The sequence below is a fragment of the Hemitrygon akajei genome, chromosome 29 (genome assembly GCF_048418815.1).
Source record: "Hemitrygon akajei chromosome 29, sHemAka1.3, whole genome shotgun sequence".
NCBI classification, from domain to species: Eukaryota; Metazoa; Chordata; class Chondrichthyes; order Myliobatiformes; family Dasyatidae; genus Hemitrygon; species Hemitrygon akajei.
Genome location: NC_133152.1, coordinates 24615908 through 24638080, shown reverse-complemented (window position 1 = coordinate 24638080; position 22173 = coordinate 24615908). Strand labels below are relative to the sequence as shown.

Here is a 22173-nt window from a genome sequence, read left to right as displayed (position 1 = left end):
TTTCAGGCCGAGACCCTTCAGCAAGGAACACAGCCCAACCCTCGCTTTGATGAGCCCTCGCTCTAATGATAAACCAACAACATGCATTGCACATGGGACTATGTACAGAGCTGTGGAGAGGCAGGGAAGAGTGTGACCATAGCTCCAAAGCATGAGTGTATATTTAGAAAAGTCTCAGCAAGTTGTTAGGGAAAGATCAAGCTATGAACTTTCAGGGTGGGTGTGTGTGTGGGGGGAGGGGGGGTGGAAGAGGTGGGGTTGAAGGAAAAGTGGGGAGAGTGAAGGAATGAAGTAGGCATTGGTGCTGTTTTCAGGTGGGTAGACGAGGGGAGGCATTAAGCTGGCTGCAGGTGACCTGCTCCACCTGTAAAACCAGAAGTCATGATCAAAGTGAGAGCACCTGGGGCATATCAACAGCATCAAGCCTCTGGGGGATCAGGTAATCGGGTTAACATAGAAACATAGAAAACCTACAGCACAATACAGGCCTTTCGGCCCACAAAGCTGTGCCAAACATGTCCTTACCTTAGAAATTACCTAGGTTTACCCACAGCCCTCTATTTTTCTAAGCTCCACGTACCTATCCAGGAGTCTCCTAAAAGACCCTATCGTATCCGCCTCCACCACCGTCACCGGCAGCCCATTCCACGCACTTACCACTCTCAGAGTAAAAAACTTACCCCTGGCATCTCCTCTGTACCTACTCCCCAGCACCTTAAACCTGTGTCCTCCTGTGGCAACTGTGAAAAAGCCTCTGACTATCCACACAATCAATGCCTCTCATCATCTTATACACCTCTATCAAGTCACCTCTCATCCTCCATCGCCTCAAGGAAAAAAGGCCGATTTCACTCAACCTATTCTCATAAGGAATGCTCCTCAATTCAAGCAACATCCTTGTAAATCTCCCCTGCACCCTTTCTGTGGTTTCCACATCCTTCCTGTAGTGAAGCAACCAGAACTGAGCACAGTACTCCAAGTGGGGTCTGACCAGGGTCCTGTATAGCTGCAACATTACCTCTCAGCTCTTAAACTCAATCCCACGATTGATGAAGGCCAATGCACCGTATGCTTTCTTAACCAGAGTCAACATGTGCAGCAGCTTTGAATATCCTATGGACTCAGACCCCAAGAACCCTCTGATCCTCCACACTGCCAAGAGTCTTACCATTACTACTATATTCTGCCATCATATTTGACCTACCAAAATTAACCACCCTACACTTATCTGGGTTGAACTCCATCTGCCACTTCTCAGCCCAGTTTTGCATCCTATCATTGTCCGTCTGTAACCTCTGACACTATCCACAACCCCTCCAACCTTTCTGTCATCAGCAAACTGACTAACCCATCCGTCCACTTCCTCATCCAGGTCATTTATGAAAATCATGAAGAGCAGGGGTTCCAGAACAGATCCCTGAGGCACACCACTGGTCACCGAGCTCCATGCAGAATATGACCCATCTACAACCACCTTTGACTTTTGTGGGCAAGCCAGTTCTGGATCCACAAAGCAATGTCCCTCCTACATCCCATGCCTCCTTACTTTCTCAATAAGCCTTGCATTGGGTACCTTGTCAAATAACTTGCTGAAATCCATATACACTACATCAATGCTCTACCTTCATCAATGTGTTTAGTCACATCCTCAAAAAATTCAATTAGGCTCATAAGGCATAACCTGCCTTTGTCAAAGCCATGCTGACTATTCCTAATGATATTATGCCTCTCCAAATGTTCATAAATCTTGCCTCTCAGGATCTTCTCCATCAACTTATCAACCATAGAAGTAAGATTCACTGGTCTATAATTTCCCGAGCTATCTCTACTCCCTTTCTTAAATAAGGGAACAACATCCACAACCCTCCAATCCTCCAGAATCTCTCCCGTTCCCATTGATGATGCAAAGATCATTGCCAGAGGCTCAGCAATCTCCTCCCACAGTAGCCTGGGGTACATCTCATCCGGTCCCGGTGACTTATCCAACTTGATGTTTTCCAAAAGCTTCAGCACATCCTCTTTCTTAATATCTACATGCTCAAACTTTTCAGTCTATTTTAAGTCATCCCTACAATTGCCAAGATCCTTTTAAGTAGTAAATACTGAAGCAAAGTACTCATTAAGTACCTCTGCTATCTCCTCCGGTTCCATACACACTTTTCCACTGTCACACTTGATTGGTCCTATTCTCTCATATCTTATCCTCTTGCTCGTCACATACTTGTAGGATGTCTAGGGGTTTTCCTTAATCCTGTCCACCAAGGCCTTCTCATGGCCCCTTCTGGCTCTCCTAATTCCATTCTTAAGCTCCTTTCTGCTAGCCTTATAATCTTCTAGATCTCTATCATTATGTAGTTTTTTGAACGTTTTGTAAGCTTTTCTTTTCTTCTTGACTAGATTTTCTACAGCCTTTGTACACCACGGTTCCTGTACCCTACCATCCTTTCCCTCTCTCGTTGGAACATATCTATGCAGAAATCCACACAAATATCCCCTGAACATTTGCTATATTTCTTTCATACATTTCCCTGAGAACATCTGTTCCCAATTTATGCTTCCATGTTCCTGCCTGATAGCCTCATATTTCCCCTTACTCCAATTAAACATTTTCCTAACTTGTCTGTTCCTATCCCTCCCCAATGCTATGGGAAAGGAGATAGAATTGTGATCACTATCTCCAAAATGCTCTCCCACTGAGAGACTTCACCCCTGGCCAGGTTCATTTCCCAATACCAGATCAAGTACAGCCTCTCCCCTTGTAGGCTTACCTACATATCGTGTCAAGAAACCTTCCTGAACACACCTAACAAACTCCACCCCATCTGAACTCCTTGCTCTAGGGAGATGCCAATCAATATTTGGGAAATTAAAACTCCAATCATGACAACTCTGTTATTATTACACCTTTCCAGAATCTGTCTCCCTATCTGCTCCTCGATATCCTTGTTACTATTCGGTGGTCCATAAAAAATACCCAGTAGAATTATTGACCCCTTCCTGTTCCTAACCTTCACCCACAGAGACTCCATAGACAACCCCTCCACAGATGGAAAAGATGAAGGCATGGTTTGAGTGGCAGTGGGAGGAAAATCCCGTTTAGCAATGGCTCTAATTCTGTCCCTCCTCCTTGTTGTCCCATCAAAACGAAGCTCCCTTTGCACTTCTCTTTGGCTGGGCCACAGACAGCTGATGGGATCCTTCAGGCAACACAAAAAACCAACTGGCGTACCCAGTTGAGTTGCCTTCCATCAGACCTTTGCTCTTGGAGAACACTAATTTACAGAGTAATGTGGAGAAGCCAAAGGGCTGTGGTGATCTGGACAGCACTTAGAAAGAGGCAGGCACAACCCTGATGAGATGAATGACTTCCTCCAACATTGACGCTAAAACAGAGAAGACAGCATCAGCAGTGAATTTTACACTATGAGTGTCGGGGTGGAGATAAGTCTCTATCAAAGGAGGTGTAAAGCGCTCCTTCCCTCCGCTAGCCTTCAGGTCACCCTTGGGAAAGGTATAGCATCTGCTTAGCCCCCCGATCAGGGTCACGTGAAGCCACTGGAGCAGGTGGTGGATGGTTGTATGAGCAGCTGGTGACCTCTGACGCTAGGCAGACAATCTCTGAAATTTGGGGGTCAGCCATCTAGTAATGGTGCTGCCTAGAAGAAGACAATGGCAAACCACTTCCGTAGAACAATTTGCCAAGAATATTCATGGTCATTGAAAGATGATGATCGCCCGTGACATTTGACTCAGCACACAATGAGCGAACGGACGATATTTATGATGCACACAAGTGATTCTGCCAATGCTGGAAATCCAAGTAACACACACAAAATGCTGGAGGAACTCAACAGGTCAGGCAGCATCTATACAGAAGAATAAAGAGCCGATGTTTCGGGCCGAGACCCTTCGTTGGGGCTTCTTCCCTCCCCTTCCCATCTCGGTGAATGGACTTGGCCCAGTACGTCAGTTCTTCATTTCTCTTTATAGATATTTATGATGCAGTCATCTTGCAGTAGAAAGACTCACAGCCTCTCCCCCATGGTTTTCACATGGAACACGAGGCAGACGCAGAATGGCTACTAGGTTGGAGAAAGAAGAAATGTGGCTGCTAATTTGAAAATGAAAATAAAACCAGAAAAAACACAAAATCTAGTTTCTTATAAATCACGCCCCTTGAGAGATAGTGGAAATATATCCTCAGCAGGCGAATTCTCCCCTTCAGACACAATTCCCCACACGGATTCATCCTCTCCTATCATTCATTAAGCAAGAATTCTTTTGCAGTGGAACTGTAAATAATTGACGGTAGCTTTTGACTTGAAAATTTATTACAGAAACAAAATGTTAGATCGTTGACAGGTAGATAGATAAATTAAAAGAAGAGTAGTGAGGTTATGTTCCTGAGTTTGTGTAACGTTCAGAAGTCTGATGGCAGAGGAGCTGAAGCTAATACAAGAAGTCATGATTGAAGGTGACTGGATGAAAGTATAGGGGAAATGTCAAAAATGGGTATTTCACACAGAGAGTGGTAGGTGCCTGGAACACGCCCAGGGCGTTGGTAGAGGCAGATACATTTCTAACATTTTCTCTAAGAAGTTTGTACACTTTCCCTGTGACCACATGGATTTCCTCCGGGTGCTCTTGTTTCCTCCCATAGTCCAAAGACGCACTGGTTGGTAGGTTCATTGGTCGTTGTGAATTGTTCTGTGATTAGGCGTGGGTTTAATTGGGGGTTGTTGGGTGGTGCGGCTCAAGGGCTGGAAGGACACTGTGCACTGTATCTCAGTAAATAAATCAACATTTAAGTGGTGGATGACAGAACAATGCAAGGTTATGTGGAAGGGAAGGGTTAGATTAAAAGGTCAGTACAACATCATGGGTCGAAGGGCCTGCACTCTGCTCGACTCTTCTACCTTCTGTATTTTACTAGTTTTGGACCATGGGAGACAACTGGAGCATCCATACAAGTTCATGCGGTCACAAGGACAGCGTGCAAACTCCACACAGACGGTACCTTACGCCGGGATGCTAGAGATGTGAGCTAATGGCTGTGCCACCTTTCTGAAACATGGCCTTTGCTGTCAGGCAGCAGGAGACAAGGGCCGAGACACCAGCACCACCAGCGGCTGCTCGCTGTGCTTTTTATATGCAAAAGCCCAACTATCCAGTTCCAACTCTTCAAACTCTCCCTTAAATCCCATATGGAGCCATTTCCCTCTCTTTAGTAAGTTACTGCAATATGTGTAGCAAGCCCCTGTAACTGGGCATCGTGACCAGGACCAATGTGATTGCTTACTGGACCCCTGGAGCTCTTGGTAGGTTCACTGCAGATCAAAGCAGAGTCCCACTGGTAAAGCAGGAGCCTTGGAATTGCTTTACTATGTCTGACAACATGAAAGCATTGCTGGGTTATCAGAATCAGGTTTATTATCGCTGACTTACGCCAGGAAATTTGTTGTTTTGTGGCAGCTGTACAATGCAACACCTAAAATATTACCGTAAGCTACAGTAGGAATGTATAAAAAATAAATAAATATTGCAGAAAGAGAACATAAAAGTGAGGCAGAGTTCATGGGTTCATGGAGCATTCAGAAGGGAAGAAGATGTTCCTAAAATGTTGTGCGTGCGTGCGTGCGTGCGTGCGTGCGTGCGTGCGTGTGTGTGTGTGAGAACCTGCAGCCGTCACATCGAATCCTTGGAACGCTTCCACAGAAGATGCCTTCAGCGCATCCTGGGAATTACCTGGCGTGAGCGGATGCCTCACACTGAAATACTTGTAAAGACCAACTGCAGAAGTACTGAGGCCATGATCAGCTGCAGTGGCTGGGGCACGTGATAAGGAGGCCCCCATGTTGGCTACCCCACAGAGTGTTACACGGCCAGAGTCATTTCAAGTAACTGAGGCAATCAATGAACTTGTCACCAGCTATATCACGGTCGACACTCAGCTGGAGGGCTGAAGAAGTGCTATAAGGATCAGATGAAGAATGCTTTAAGGAAGTGCAAGATCAGACCTGAGGACCTGGAGGATGTTGCTGCCGACCGTAATACTTGGCGACAGCTGTGTAGGGATGGGGTTCGTATTCTGGAGATGAAAAGAACAACCGGAAGACAGCAGAAGAGAGCCAGGAGAAACGCAGCCATGGTTGCCATCACTACCACATATACATGTGCCACCTGCAATCGAGCTTGTGGGTCCAGGATAGGACTGTACAGTCATCAAAGATCTCACTGTTAAAGGAGTGGACATCATCATCGGATTTCGATGGACAACTGAAGAAGAAGAAATGTGTGTGTGTGTGTGTGTGTGTGTGTGTGTGTGTGTGTGTGTGTGTGTGTGTGTGTGTGTGTGTGTGTGTGTGTGTGTGTGTGTGTGTGTGTGTGTGTGTGTGTGTGTGTGTGTGTGTGTGTGATGCTACTGTTATTAATGAAAATCTTACACTGATTGATGAACTCAAGAGATTCTGCAGATACTGGAAACCCAGAGCAAGCAGCACACACAAGATGCTGGAGGAACTCAGCAAGTCAGGCCACAGGCCACATCTCCAGAGAGGAAAAAGTTTCAGGCTGAGACTCTTCATCGGGACTGGACAGGGAGGGGGAAGAAGCCAGAATAAGATGGTGGGGAGAGGAGAAGGAGTACTGACTGCCTGAAAGGAGTGTGACCATTCTCCCTGTGACCGTGTGGGTTTCCTCTGGGTGCTCTAGTTTCCTCCCGCAGTCCAAAGGTGTAAAGGTTGGCAGGTTAGTTAGTCTTTGTAAATTGTCCTGTGACTAGGCTAGGATTAAATCGGCGATTGCTGGGCCTACTCTGTGCTGTATCTCAATAAATAAATAAACTTCAAACTTCAAGCTCATAAAATAGTATTCTAGTTAAGAGTGCACACTGCTTCTTTCAAAGCAGCGTGTCCCACTGTCACGTTGTAAGTTCCCACTACTGTAAGCTTCCTGCCTGCAGTTAGCCTAGCACGTGTAATCTCTGCAGCCAGTCCTTGAAGGAACAGACCACCACTGCAAACGACACTCTTCCAGCTGTTGGGGAGTGTTGCTACTCAATGAGTGGATGCTATAATGACAGGGGACAGAGAAACTTGAATAAATACATCTGATGTGTGATGTGAGAGGAAAAATGGATTAGCCATGATGAAATGGTAGTGCAGACTCGATAAGGCACACGTCCTAATTCTGCTCCAATGTCTTATGGTCTTAAGAATAAGTTGGTGAAGAACAGTGGAAGAATATTCTTGGATCAGAGAGCTCTGGTGCCACAGGCAGGAGTTGACTGCTCTTCATGGATCCCTGGGTTTTGGGCCAGTCTGCAAACCAGTCACATGCCTGCGCCCACCCCACTTGCCCACACGGGCTGAAGGAAAAGTCGACATGATGTTCTCTCCTTGAGTTTGAAATGTAGGTGACCTCTGTAAATGCAGCCATGGACAGCAAACTGCATCATGTGGCAGACATCAGAAACGATTCCTAAGGAAGGTTCCTAACGGAAGTTATGACCGTGAACCATACAGACAAAGCAACCCAGACCCGTATGTGAACCTGTATATAAAGCCGACTATTCCATGAGCAAGTGGGGGCAGTGGGGTTAAAGCATAATAATTGAGATGAATGTTGAGTGTTGCACCACTGTTGGCATAATTTGGGAGAGCTTCATGCCGGAATCCACAGTACCCACGGAAAAGTCAGGGGTCAAACTTGCCAACGGGTTTAAGACACCTGAAGTATAAATACTATTGCTTTACTCCAGGGCAAATGATTTTCAGAGACACACAAGAGACTGCAGATGCTGGAATCTAGAGCAGAGTGCTGTTTGCTTGCTGCAGCTTGAAGGAATCTTTAGGACGTATGGATCATCAATGAAGAAATCCTAGGAGAAGTATTAAAAGAATATAAAAGTATTAAAAAATTCTAGATAACATCTATCGCACTTGCTGAATTGTATTAAGCATGAGGGTGTGGCCGAGTTGCATTTATTTCGGACAGACTCTTCACGATGCAAATACAACAGTGGCAACAGATGAGATCAGCTTTTGCAGAGTTGGAGATGGAAACTGTAACCGGGGTTGCTCCCCTCAATCACCACGTGGGCACTGATCAAAATCTGCTGTTCGTCGCCCCTCACCATTCAGGAGTCTTCGGTCAATATCGTTATGCTTCAGGGTAGAATTACGCTGATGCTTGGTTGGCAGACTCCCCGCACATGTAAAACACTCCACAGCTACGGTACGTATCTGCTAAAGGGTCCACTCCGAGCAGATTGAGGGTGTATTTTTTCAGCGGTGCCTCATGTATTTAGCTTCTGCTGTGCTTCAGACCTATCTTGTTGCATTACACATTCACACACGTCAATATGCATTTTTCAACATCACATATCTGGAACAACAGTGCTTAGACTTAACTAATTTCATATGCTTCCTGAACTCTGTGCTGCCAGACCCTTGCCATGCCCAGTCACAAGCTTGCTTCTACCTTAATTTCTTTTGTTGCCGGTACTCTTCATCCATTAAACTTTTGGCTACTCACTTCGCTGTGTCTTGCATAGCATCTGCTGGAATTTCGGCCATTAAAACAAAGAGATTTCTATCCCACGCAGATTGCATTGAAATAAATAGCAGCAGGAGTAGAATTGCATGGAGTCAAACTCATGATGTCTCCTTATTCCACCGGTGTAACGTACAAAATCAAAAGACAAATTAGAATACTTTGTTAATAGTGAGAGGTTATAAACTGCATCAGACCAAGGACATAGTGTAATAGAGGGATACAGCTTGGAAGCAGGCCTTTCGGCCCATTGCATCCATGCCCACCCTCGATCATCCATTTAGACCAAACAGAATCAGGTTTAATATCACCGGCTTATGTCGTTAAATTTGTTGTTAGGCAGCAGCGGTACAATGCAATGCATAATTATTAAAAACTGTAAATTACTGTAAGCATGTATATGTTAAAATGTTGAATTAAAAAGTGCAAAAAAAAGGGGGAAAAAGTAGTGAGGTGTTGTTTATGTGTTTAATGTCCACCCAGAAATCAGATGGCAGAGCGGAAGAAGCTGCTGCTGAATCATTGAATGCATGTTTTCAGGTTCCTGTACCTCTTCCCTGATGGTAGCAATGAGACGGGTGATGGGGGTCTTTAACGACGGCAGCCGCCATTTTGAGGCATCGCTCCTTGAATATGTCCTGGATGCTGGGGAGGCTACTGCCCATGATGGAGCTGGCTGACTAATCCCACCATATTCCCATTGCTCTATTCCCCCAGCATCCTCATCGGCTGGAGGCTGGAGCCAAAGTCGGCCTGTTAAGGGACTAGTGGAGTGGGTACGCACGTTGGGTGGTGGGTGGGTGGGAGGAAGAAGGGCTCGTTTTGCTGTCGCTGCTTTGTCGCTTGTTCTGTTCTGTTTTGTCATAATCTGTGTTGTTCTGCCAACCATTGGGGCATCGCTGGCGCCGGGGGGTGTGGCCACACCTGTGGGCTGCCCTGGCAAACACCCTTGGTTGTGTAGGTTGCTAATGCAAATAATTTCACAGTATGTTTCAATGTACAGTAATAGTACTTAGGCACCTGACACACATCTATAGCTAGGGAGCCTAAAGCTTTTGCACAGTAATGCATTAATCTTATGTGCAACAGGCGAACACACATCACAGTTCAATAGTCTTTCTTTAATTATTTTGTACATTATTATTTCAGAATATTATTCTGTACTTTATTATTGTTTATTATTATAATTTATTTTTTTATTTATTATTGCCAAGTGTGTTTTTAAATGTTGCTGCAGTTATGAAGTAATTTCCCAGTCAGGATCAATAAAGTAATTAATATTATTGTTATTATTGCACTGTACAGCTCCTGCAAAAGAAAACAAACAAATTTCTTGATATACGTGAGTGATGATAAACCTGATCCTGATACGGGTCTCTATTGTGGACTGAGAGTGGGAAGGGGGCAGGGAGAGGGGAATCATGGTTGGGAAAAGGAGAAGGGAGGGGGGAGAGATTGGGAAGTACCAGAGAGACATTCTGCAATGATCAATAAGCTAATTGTTTGGAACCAAATGAACTTGCCTGGTGTGTCAGGGCTGGGTGTGTCTGGACCCACATCACCCGCCCCCTCCCCTCCCCACCCCGGCACTCCTTCTCTGCCACACCCCTCCTGCATCACATTATTCCCGCCAGATTTACAAACTCGCTCTCCGCTCCACGTTGATAAGTACAGTCCTGTGCAAATGTTTTAGGTGCCCTAGCTATAAATATGTGCCTAAGGCTTTTGCACAGTACTGTAGGTCAGATTAATAAATCTGAAGATGAATCAGATCATTCCCATCGTCTGCAGTTTACAGAAGCCAATGAACTGACTAACTTGCACGTCTTTGGGATGTGAGAGCAGCCAGAGCACCTGGAAGAAACCCAGACACTCACAGAGAGGACATGCAAACTCCACAAAGACAGCATCCAGGTTCAGGTCCCAGACAGCTGGTGCTGTGAGACAGTGGCTCCTCCAGCTGTGTCATTACACTGTCCTGCTGGGATACTGGGTCATTACAGTCCTGCTGGGATACTGGGTCGTTACACCGTCCTGCTGGGATACTGGGTCATTACACTGTCCTGCTGGGATACTGGGTTGTTACACCGTCCTGCTGGGATACTGGGTCATTACAGTCCTGCTGGGATACTGGGTCATTACACTGTCCTGCTGGGATACTGGGTCATTACAGTCCTGCTGGGATACTGGGTCGTTACACTGTCCTGCTGGGATACTGGGTCATTACAGTCCTGCTGGGATACTGGATCATTACACTGTCCTGCTGGGATACTGGGTCATTACATTGTCCTGCTGGGATACTGGGTCATTTTACTGTCCTGCTGGGATACTGGTCATCACACTTTCCTGCTGGGATACTGGGTCATTTTACTGTCCTGCTGGGATACTGGGTCATTACACTGTCTTGCTGGGATACTGGGTCGTTACACTGTCCTGCTGGGATACTGGGTCGTTACACTGTCCTGCTGGGATACCGGGTCATTACACTGTCCTGCTGGGATACTGGGTCATTACACTGTCCTGCTGGGATACTGGATCATTACACTGTCCTGCTGGGATACCGGGTCATTACACTGTCCTGCTGGGATACTGGGCCATTATACTGTCCTGCTGGGATACTGGGTCATTACACTGTCCTGCTGGGATACTGGGTCATTACACTGTCCTGCTGGGATACTGGATCATTACACTGTCCTGCTGGGATACCGGGCCATTACACTGTCCTGCTGGGGTACTGGGTCATTACACTGTCCTGCTGGGATACTGGGTCATTACATTGTCCTGCTGGGATACTGGGTCGTTACACCGTCCTGCTGGGATACTGGGTCGTTACACTGTCCTGCTGGGATACTGGGTCATTACACTGTCCTGCTGGGGTACTGGGTCATTACACTGTCCTGCTGGGATACTGGGTCATTACACTGTCCTGCTGGGGTACTGTGCTGCCTCAGAGCAACTCTCTGAATACACCCTCCAGCCACGTCCCTACACGTTGACTGTGGATGAAAACTGGCTTATCGTCCCAACCATCCACGATGCTACTCTCTACAAGCTGCACAGACAGAAACATTAATCAAAAATATTAACAGAAACAGATGGGGGGGGGGGTGGTAGGGGATGATGGGTGGATGAGGCCGGGTGTGGGAGAGAAAGAATGCACTGAGACCCTCACCCATCTCCCATCCAGTTCCACCTGCCTGAAATGTACTTCTCCTTATCTGTTTCTGTCTGTCACCTCTGAACCTCTGACTCAGGACTCTCCCTGCTTCATTACTGATCCCCCCCACCTCACCAGGTTTCATTACCATCTAGCAGCCCTGCCTCATCCCTCCCCTCATTTCTCCACACTAGCCACCTTCCCTCTACACACCACAGGGGCTCCACCGGAAACCACCTCCTTGATGCTGCCTCACCCACTGATTCCCTCCAGCGGTTTGCTTTTTGTGTAAAACTACCACAGGAAAGCAAAATGAGAGTGTCGGGACAAGCAGGAAAGCTAAAGGTCTTTTCGGGCAGGGCGTAAATGGGAAAAGTAGGATCACTATCAGAAATGACAAAAAGAATGCGGATGGTGGAAGTCTGAAATGGGAACACTGGAATTGCTTGTCATTGGTAACGTTCAACACAGTGTTGACTCTATGTTTCTGTGTTCAATAAAACAGAAAAATCAAACACTTGTTAATTATTTCTCCAATCTTCCAGTTTCCATAGTTTTGCTTTCTGCTATGGTTAATTTATGTCTGAATTCTATATTAATCTCATGAACAGTTGATACCTGGGAACACCACCACTTGGGAATCCCCCTCCAAGTCACTCACTATCCTGACTTGGAAACATATTGCCGTTCCTTCATTGTTGCTGGGTCAAAATCATGGAATTCCCTCCCTAACAGCACTGTGGGTGTACCTACACCTCAGGGACTGCAGCGGTTCAAGAAGGCAGCTCATCACCACCTTCTCAAGGGCAACTGGGGATGGGCAATAAATGCTGGCTCATCTGGCAAGGCCCACATCCCGTAAATGAACAAAAATTACTTTACTCTGTACTCTTTAGCTAAATCTCATTCTTCACTCTGAACCAGTCAATACGTACTACAGATCCAACAACGAAGGTAGTGAAGGGGACTCGGAGAGAATGCTCTGCTTCTGCAATGACCTGATTTCTTTTGTCAAACAGAACATTCCCAACGGTCCATCGCTCCCTCCCAGAACAACCGTCAAGGTCTCTGTTTACTACCTATTACGCTGCTGCCATTTAGGGCAGCAATGAAGGTCTTCCATCTCTGGCAGTGTTGAGGTCTCCCTTCATCATGTCAGTAGCTCAGTTTTCACTACAGTCAGTCATGCATATGCCCAGCAGAGACTTCGATGTAGAATGATTCTTCATTGCTGTTTCTGTTACAATTGCTTTTTGACCAGTCAGGGTTGTTGGCCCTGAGCTGAATCTCCGAACCTGGAGGACTAGTGGACCACTCTTAGTCTGACCTCTACCCTTTGACCTGCTTGGCATGGGTGACCCTACTGAGATCCAAAGCACAAACCCCTGACGCCAGGCAGCAGAGCTCTCCGGGTCACGTTGAAGCACGCAAGCCTCCAAACCCAATGACAAAGTTGTGGTCGTCTCGGAAGGTGAAAGGACAGTTTTGACCTAATGTGATGTCGGCTTCCAGGAATAGAATCATTGTCCTGGAGCCCGTGGAGACTACACTGTGAGGTTGGTGCAGACTAACCTGTAACTGAAGTAACCCATGCACATAGACTGTGAATATTTTGCTGTTGCTCTCCAGACCAGCTATAACTTCAAGGGAACTGCAAGTGAAACAAAAAGGTAAAAGGTCACCTCAAGATGCTATCAACTGAAGGCAGACTGAAGTAATTAAAGCCTGTAATGATAGCACCAACTAAAAATAAACAAATGCGCTGTGTTTGAAAATATAATATTTCCCATGTGTGGGAAAATCTGCAGAATAGATTAATCTGAAAGGGAATAAATATAATAGAAATAATGAGGGAAGAAACAATGTAAACGAATTAATCCCGTTCTTCAGAAATCATCCCCAAAGCAACTGCCTCTGCAGACACAATAAAGGACACTCAGTTCGGCTTTTAATATTCAACAGAAAAATAACAGAAGTTCAATTTTTATTTGTAGCCAAGATCAACATAAATGTCAGTCAGAATATTCTATTTTTATTTTTATTTAGAGATGCTGTATGGTGACAGGTCCTCCCGGCCCAACGAGCCTGCGCCACCCATTGACACTCATGTGACCAACTAACCTCCCCCAACCCGTACATCTTCGGGAGAAACCGGAGGGATTTATTTTTCTTGCCTGTGATGGACTATCTTAGTTTTTTTGTTGTTGATCACAACAAACGTGGCTGAAATGTACCAGTAAAATCAGGATACAAGAAATAGAAGCAGGAGTGTGCTATCAGTGTCTGCCACCCTCAAGAGGCTCCTGAGATACGGGGAGTGGCCAATAAAGCTTTATTGTTGGGGGGTGATGTTGTGCAACGGGGCCAGCTTGGTAGAGGACCTTGGAGCACAAGGTCCCATCTCTTCTTTGTCTCATGGAACAAGCTGACAGTGAACTCGGCCTTTTCTCCTTGGAGCAATGGAGGATGAGAGGTGGCCTGATAGAGGTGTATAAGATGATGATGGGCATTGATCGTGTGGATAGTCAGAGGCTTTTTCCCAGGGCTGAAATGGTTACCACAAGAGGACACAGATTTAAGGTGCTGGGGAGTAGGTACAGAGGAGATGTCAGGGGTAAAGTTTTTTACTCAGAGAGTGGTGAGTGTGTGGAATGGGCTGCCGGCAACGGTGGTGGAGGCGGATACAATAGGATCTTTTAAGAGACTTTTGGATAGGTCCATGGAGCTTAGAAAAATAGAGGGCTATGGGTAAGCCTAGTAATTTCTAAAGTAGGGACATGTTCAGCACAACTTTGTGGGGCGAAGGGCCTGTATTGTGCTGTAGGTTTTCTATATTTCTATGACAATGATTGGAGTTCAGAGTTTGAACATACTTCTATATAAGTGTTCACATATGGACAAGTACAGTGTACATACTCAATATGAGCAGAACTTCCCGGTAGCCAAACATTTTAATTCCGATTCCCATTCCTGTTCTGACATGTCGGTCCATGTCCTCCTCTTGTGCCAAGGTAAGGCCACCCTCAGGGTGGAGGAACAACACCTTATATTCCAGCTGGGTAGCCTCCAGTCTGATGGCATGAATATCAACTTCTCTTTCTTGTAAGTAAATTTCACTCCCTCCCTTCCTCTGTTTCCCACTCTCCTTTTACCTTCTCCCACCTGCCTATAATTCCCCTTGAATCCCTACCTCCTTCCCTTTCTCCTATGGCCCACTCCCCTCTCCTGTCAGATTCCTTCTTCTCCAGCCCTTGACCTTTCCCACCCACCTGGCTTCACCTTTCACCTTCCAGCTTGCCTCCTTCCCCTCCCCCCCACCCTCTTATCCTGGCATCTTCCCCCCCTTTCTTCTCAGTCCTGAAGAAGGGTCTCGGCCTAAAACATTAACTGTATATTCATTTCCATAGATGATGCCTGACCTGCTGAGTTTCTCCAGCATTGTGTGTGTGTGTGTGTGTGTGTGTTGCTTTGGATGTCCAGTACCTGCAGACTTTCTTGAGTTTATACTGAAAATGAGATGGGATGACTGAAAATGGAATTCCCTTCGTTCAGGACAGGAGCTAAAAGCAATTGAATGTTCTGATCTCTTCTCAATACTACCATATAGCTCATTGTCTATAAACCCTTTTAGTATATCTTCAAATCACTGAAGTATGGATGGAAGTTCTTTCTCTAAAAGCACTAGACCGATGGGAGATTTTGTGGGAAGGGGTTGCCTGTACAGATTGCTGTTTTCCTATGGGTAAGGTTGATCATTGTGAGGCAGACCGGATCAGCAGGGAGATCAGGAGATAATCAGTTGTGCCGAAGAGCCCAGACAACGGATTGCTTTGAAGTGCTGCCTCTGAAGGCAAGCTGCTCAGCCACCGTGCAATATTGCAACAAGAAACTGTCAGCTTCTGCTAGCGACACTCGGGGAGGAATGTTGGCTGGAAACCTCAGATACAGCCTCAGTGGTTTTACTGCTTGGCAAGGCAGCTACGTCTAGCACCTCAGACAAAGGATAAAGCATCCTCAAGCTCCAGGCCCACTGGGATGCATTATCAACTAAAGTCTTGGAACTTCTGTTTCCTTTATTTTTGGCTTCTATCACCAGGCCACCATTTCTTACCACAAGTGAGTCAACTTACTGAAAATTACCATGCATGCTGTAGTTGCTCCCGATAATAAAAACAATAGGAACTTCGGGGTGTAGTTTTTGCTGGTGGATGTACCTTTCGATGTAACTATTATGCATGAAGGTGGTGAACAGCCAGTCCACAACACAAATGCTTGACTCAACACAAAGCTACAGGGATTTTCTTTTTAGCTGTTTGAACAGTATGGAGAAACTCAGCCGCTTTTAAACAAAACACGGTGTGAACCAAAACGGAAAATGTCCAAAGTACTTAGTAGGTCAATCAGCATCTATAGTGAGGGAAATAGATTAATGTTTCAAGCAGCTGACCCTTCATCATTAATTCATAGAGTCATCCAGCTCCGACAAAGGCCTTTGGCCCACTGTGACCATGGTAACCATCTATATAAGTCTCATTTACAAATTCTTGGATTCATTGCCTTCTCTGCCTTGGTGATTGAAGTGTTCTCTTAATGCTTCTTAAGTGCTGTGAGAGTACCTGCCACAAGCACCCACCCAGGCAGTGTCTCCAGATTCTGACTATAGATCTCTTTGGGGGCTTTTGCTATTGCTTGCGTGGTGAGGGGGGGGTGGTGCTGGAGCAAGTGGGGGGAAGGGGTGGGGGATGGTCGACGGTCTGATGCTGCTTGTATGTGGGAGGGGGAGGGGGCTTTGGGGTGCTGCTTTCACTATCATTTATTCTTTGGGTTTTCTTGTTTCATGGATGTCTGTGAAGAGTAAGAAGTTCAGGTTGTATACTGTATACATCCTCTGCTATTAAGTTGAACCATTTAGCAAGGTTCTTCCTCAAATCCCCTCTAAATGGTTTACTCCTGGCCCTAAACTTGCCCTTCCGTTTTATGGGAAGAAGACTCCTACTTTTTAACCCTGTCTATGCCCTGGATTCTGATGAAGAGTCAGTGAGATGTTGGCTCTTATTCTCCAGCCTGACCTGCTGAGCATTTCTGGTGTTTACTGATTTTATTTCAGGTTTCTAGTGTCTGTAGTTTTTTTTAAACTTCACATTTCTGAGCACAGTAGCCATCACAAACCACGAAATACCAGTCAACATGTTGGGAATTATTCAGAGGCTTGTTGGTAGTTTGAATCTTGGAACTTGAATACGGGAACAATATTGGTTTGTGGCTGATGAATAAATTACTTGTGGCCCCAGGATTATACTTAATGGATGACCTATTCCCAGTTAACTTGGAATGGAAGAAGGAATATCTTAAAGCAGAATGAGCTGGGAGAATTACGAAAAACAGCAAAGACACAGTGAAGGTGCCAACTTTCATTGATTTACTATGGCAGGAACTGGAGAGAAGAATTCTACAGAGCACTTTATTAATCCTCTTAAAAATGGACTCATTTATTGTTCATAATCACACCCAGGATGATCAGCTTGTCTCCCTCTGGGATTGGGGGGGGGGTCACTGATTCGTGAACATCCAGAGTTGGGGTGCCTTCACTGGTTCTATAGCAATAATTCCACCAAGGGGATCACCAGAACACCAGATCGTTCTTTATGGCAAAGCTCACTCCATGAAGAGAGCACTTGATTTCCTCCCTGCCCTTTCAGAAGAAGACGTTCTCACCACTTTGTTAACTAAACTGGCAGTCTCTCCCCCAGGGTAGAGGAGCTCAATGATGCAAGTTATGATGTATAGCTGACTAAAGACCATAAGAAATAGGAGCAGGAGTAGGCTATCTGACTGAACCTGCTTTAGAAGTTAGTGCAACAGTCTCCAAATCAGGGCCATTTGACGATCAATTATGCTGTATTTCAGTGCTAGTGAAAATGCACTCAGCACAGAATTTGAACTAAACTACCTAGGGCTATAAGATTAAGATTTAGATAATTTAGTGTATTATTTCCTCCGAGTGCTTCGGTTTCAACCCACTTTCCAAAAAGATGGACCGGTTAGGGTTAGCAAGTTGTGGGCATGCTATGTCAGCACTGGAAGCACAGTGAGACTTTGCAAATGATGACACAAACAATGTATTTCACTGTATCTCTTAAATTTAATCTTTTATCTATTTTCAAAGACACCAGGGTGCAAAGCACCCAAACTTCTGCAATGTATGAAAATCATTTGTCTATGTTAGTTAGCAATAACATGTTAATGTTAATCCTTTAAAAAGTTTAAGTGAATGGGTGAACCACTGGACAGGACACTGGTGTAGTCACGGTAACCAGTAAATTATTGTAGTAAGGGACACACACAAATATTTGAGACGATTGATGTCTCGTCGGCTATTCAAGATGAAAAGACCCAGAGTAGGATGTCCAAGAAGGGGAGGAAGGATGAAGATGGGTGAAGGGGTCATCCTTGTGGGGGGGGGGGGGAATTTTTGCCAAAGAAGTGGGCTTGACGATGGAAGTAAAACCTCAGTGTCATAATACCATAAGATATAGGAGCAGAAGTAGACCATTCAGCCCATCGAGTCTGCCCCATCATTCAATCATGGGCTGATCCAATTCTTCCATTTATCCCCACTCCCCTGCCTTCTCCCCATACACTTGGTGCTGTTAGGACCACTGCAGATATTAATGATATAGAATAGATTTTCCTATTTTAGTCGCTATAATCCTACAATGTGATCCCTAAATTTTCCACAAAAATAGCCTTTAAGTCTGCCTGGATAGATATTGCCCATTGAATTGGGAGTAATTTAGTAGCTCAGTTATCTGCTGAATAAGTTCAAATATAATTTGTGGTCTTACGTATTCCTTTGGCAGAGCGACTCAATGCAGATGAGAACGTGCACGTTATCTCTTGGCCGGAGGGGACCTTTGCTCTTCATTTCACTGTGATCTAGAGTGAGCGGAGTGAGAAACTCGTTAGGCAACAACAATCATATTGAGCTGTCCACATTGTTAAAATTCAGGCAAATACCTTGATTTCTGCTCCTCTTAGTGAAAAGGGAGCGATAGAGTTTGAAGAACAACATATTTTCAGTTTGCTTAAGAAGTCACGAGTCATGATGTAAACAAAATGCCTGCTTGATCTGAGCTTTCTGTGAGAGACTGCAAGTCTGCTGTAATTATTTTTCATTAACATTGTCTAAAGGATTCTATATGGCAGTGTCTCCGTAATGTAGCCGCGCAGTCTGCACCAAGATCTCTATCAGAATGCCTCAGCATTAGAGAATAATAGCATGGGGAGGGGCTTGTTGATGATAACCCCTTTCCTGGAGGAATGTGCCTGGTACCTGTTCCCCGAGCCAGTGAGTTTCAGCACTGAAGGAAGTTGCCCCTGCACTGTGCACAAGACACAGTGTGCAGACGGCGGTAGGCTCTCGCCTCCTACCCACTGCAGAGACTGGACTACCTTCAGCTCCGGGAAAACATCGCCAATACTGCCTGCAGAATTCAAGTTCACGGGAAGGGCAAGGGAAGCAGAGTCAGTGTCCTCTCCCAGCCCAGTGTTCCCAGCACCGGGGCCCCATTCCTCCAGACTGGCTACAGTGTTTGTGAGCCCGACACCAGGCTCTCGAAACAGACACTCCATTCTGAGCTTTGTCATGTGAGATTTGCCTAGTGGCCAGAGGAACAGAATCCGGTGACCAGAACTGCACGCAGTACTCCAGGTGCGACCTAACTTGAGTTTTATAAAGCTGCAACATAACTTCCTGACTTTTGAAACCAATGCCTCGACTAATGATGCCATCCCCAATGACATGCATTCCCTCAGTGAGGTGGTGAGAAACTCGGGCAGCCTCCCGCTGTCTGTAAATGGCTAGCGGACTCTCCAACCACATGATGAAAGGTGGACCAGAAGACAACACCAGGAGCCTAGTTCCCAAGTTTTGATGGAAGTTCTGCAAGAAGTTCAACGACTGGTCATGGTCAGTGAAATGCATTCTTGAGTGCACGTCTCCAGCCTCATCCTGTTCCCACACCTCATAACTAGCAACTTCTATCCACTAGCAAAATCATCTTCAAAGGATGGTACCATGTGTCATTATGGACCCTCACCACCTGGGACCTGCCCTCTTCTCATTACTACCATAAGGGAGCATGAAGACCCACAGCCAACATTTTAGGACAGGTTAGAAAATGGTACAGCACAAAACAGGCCCTCTGGCCCTCTGGTATGCTGACCTTTTAACCTACTCTAAGATCAATTTAAACCCTCCTTTCCTCATAGCCCCCCTCATCTTTCATTCATGTGCCTATCTAACAGTCTCTTAAATGTCCTTAAATGTATCTGCCTCTACCACTATCCCTGGCAGGGCGTTCCACACACCCACCATGCCCTGTGTAAAAGCCCTTCCTCTGACTTTGCACTACGAGTGGCTCCAATTAGCTTCTTCACCTCTGCCATCTGGTTTCTGAACAAAGCACGGACTCACGAACACTACTCTTCTTTTTAATCTATCTATCTGTTGCTGTAACTTTTAGTAATTTCCTATACCTTGCACTCTACTCCAGCTACAAAAACAACAGACTGCACAAAATATGCCTGTGATAATAAACAGGATTTGGATTCTGACACGTTTCCATGCACCACATTCCCATCTCATGTTTTGTCCAGAACAGCAGCTATTCAACCATGACAGGAATGTCCTCCAGGTATATTGCACATGGCACTCACTGGTCCATGAATTGTAAACTGCCTGTTGCACCACTGGCGTTTAGGGCAGCAATGAAGGTCCTCCATCTCTGGCGGTGTTCGGGGCTTCTCTCATCGTGTCGGTAGCTTCCTCTCGGTTTTCACTACTGTCAGTCATGCAAGTCCCAGGTGGAGACTCAGGAATACCGTCACACTCAGATGTAGAAGGATTCTTCATTGCTGTTTCCATAACAATTTTGTTTTACTAGTTGGGGTTGTAGGCCAAGAACTGAACCCCCAAACCTGGAGGACTGGTGGACCACTCTTAGTTTGGCCTCTGTCCTTTGACCTGTTTGGCAAGGGTGACCCTACCAAAAGGCAATGCACAAAGCCCTGACTCCAGTCAACACAGCTCTCCAGGTCACTGAGGCATGTAAGCCTCCAGCCCTGCAGCAAGGTTGTGGTCCCCTTGGAGGACCACAACCCATCACGGGCAGGGGTAGAGCCTTGCTCTCCAAGGAGAAGGTAATATTGGAAGTGTCCCCTTTAAGGAGGTGACAAAACTTGTTAAGCTGCCAGAGCTCTCATTCCCCTTCCCACCATGTTCTACCTCCTCCTTAACCCACAATATAAAGCCCCAGCCAACTTGGCTAGGATTGATTTTTAAACTTACATGTTTTTATACTCTGCATGGCAGACAATATTAGGACATATTATTTTAGTATTATTATACACTTCTGGTTTTCTTGCTTTTGGATGATCACATAAGATAAGTGAGTAAATTTAAAATAATACACTGTCATTGGAATGGTTAGAAAACTGATATTTTGCACCTCTTCCTTCTATCTCTTAAAAAAAATCACAGCGACTATCAATTTAATGCTCCAACCACTCCTGTACAGTATTAGGACTGAGAGTTCCAATCCAGACGTTCTTGGCCTTACCTCAGGATTACATTTTTAAAATATATTCCACAGAAAAATTGGCAGAATGTCGTCAGTTAGTGTAATTCTTCATTGGGATCTTTCTTCAATAATAACACTTACACAAGCAATAAATAACCAACCTACTCTCTTTCCCAAAGGAGTCAGTAATCAAATCACTTGCTCTTGATGGAATCGCGGCTGTTTTTCAAGCACAGTTTAAGGTTCATTTCTTACAATTGCTCTCTGCAATAAACATCAGTTATTATCAGGCGGAGCTCTGCACGGGTACTTACCAATGTGCACATTGGCAGAAAATTGGTAGATGCCAGTGACTGGTGCTGTAAATCGCCCAGTGGACAGATTCATCCCAGATCCCCTCAGGAATGCTCCTTTTGCAAGTGGCTGCAGGAAAACAAACCAGTCTGGGTTTGTAAGGATGTCAACCGAAACCAATGCTAAAATAAAAGACATCACTCATAAATTACCGAGCCTGACACGGGCAACAAATGCTTGGCATCATCCTGGAAATTTCCTCCGGTTTTTAATGAGGCATGAACAGATTTATTTGAAGAAAGGTTAACGGCTCTAGTATTGCAGACAAAAATATACCATAAGGAATTATAAATATTTTTCCTATTTTGCCAATAGCAATTTCCAAGCTTTCCTTTACTTTTGACACTAGAGAAAGCAGAGGCATCTTTCAGCATTTTAACTGAAATATAAGATTAGTTTGCATTCTTATCTGCATTTTTGTAAGTCCTCCGTAGGTTACAAGCGCTGGACTTATAGAAGTCCTCGTCACATGTACGAGCAAGCACTTGGGAGACTGGTGGGGATCGATTTTCGGGCTGCTGTAGGTTG

General features: G+C 45.4%; 1 protein-coding gene across 2 annotated transcripts in view; it reads right to left on the bottom strand.

The window, feature by feature from the left end:
• c1qtnf12 (C1q and TNF related 12) overlaps positions 1 to 22173 on the bottom strand; it is a 78793-nt gene that overhangs the window by 3787 nt on the left and 52833 nt on the right. For both annotated transcript variants that reach the window (XM_073031917.1, XM_073031918.1), the window contains 3 exons: positions 21606 to 21714; positions 18556 to 18646; positions 13283 to 13361 (listed from right to left, as the gene is read on the bottom strand). In XM_073031917.1, coding sequence (XP_072888018.1) covers positions 13283 to 13361; positions 18556 to 18646; positions 21606 to 21714 — 279 coding nt within the window. The remainder of the gene's footprint in view (positions 1 to 13282; positions 13362 to 18555; positions 18647 to 21605; positions 21715 to 22173) is intronic.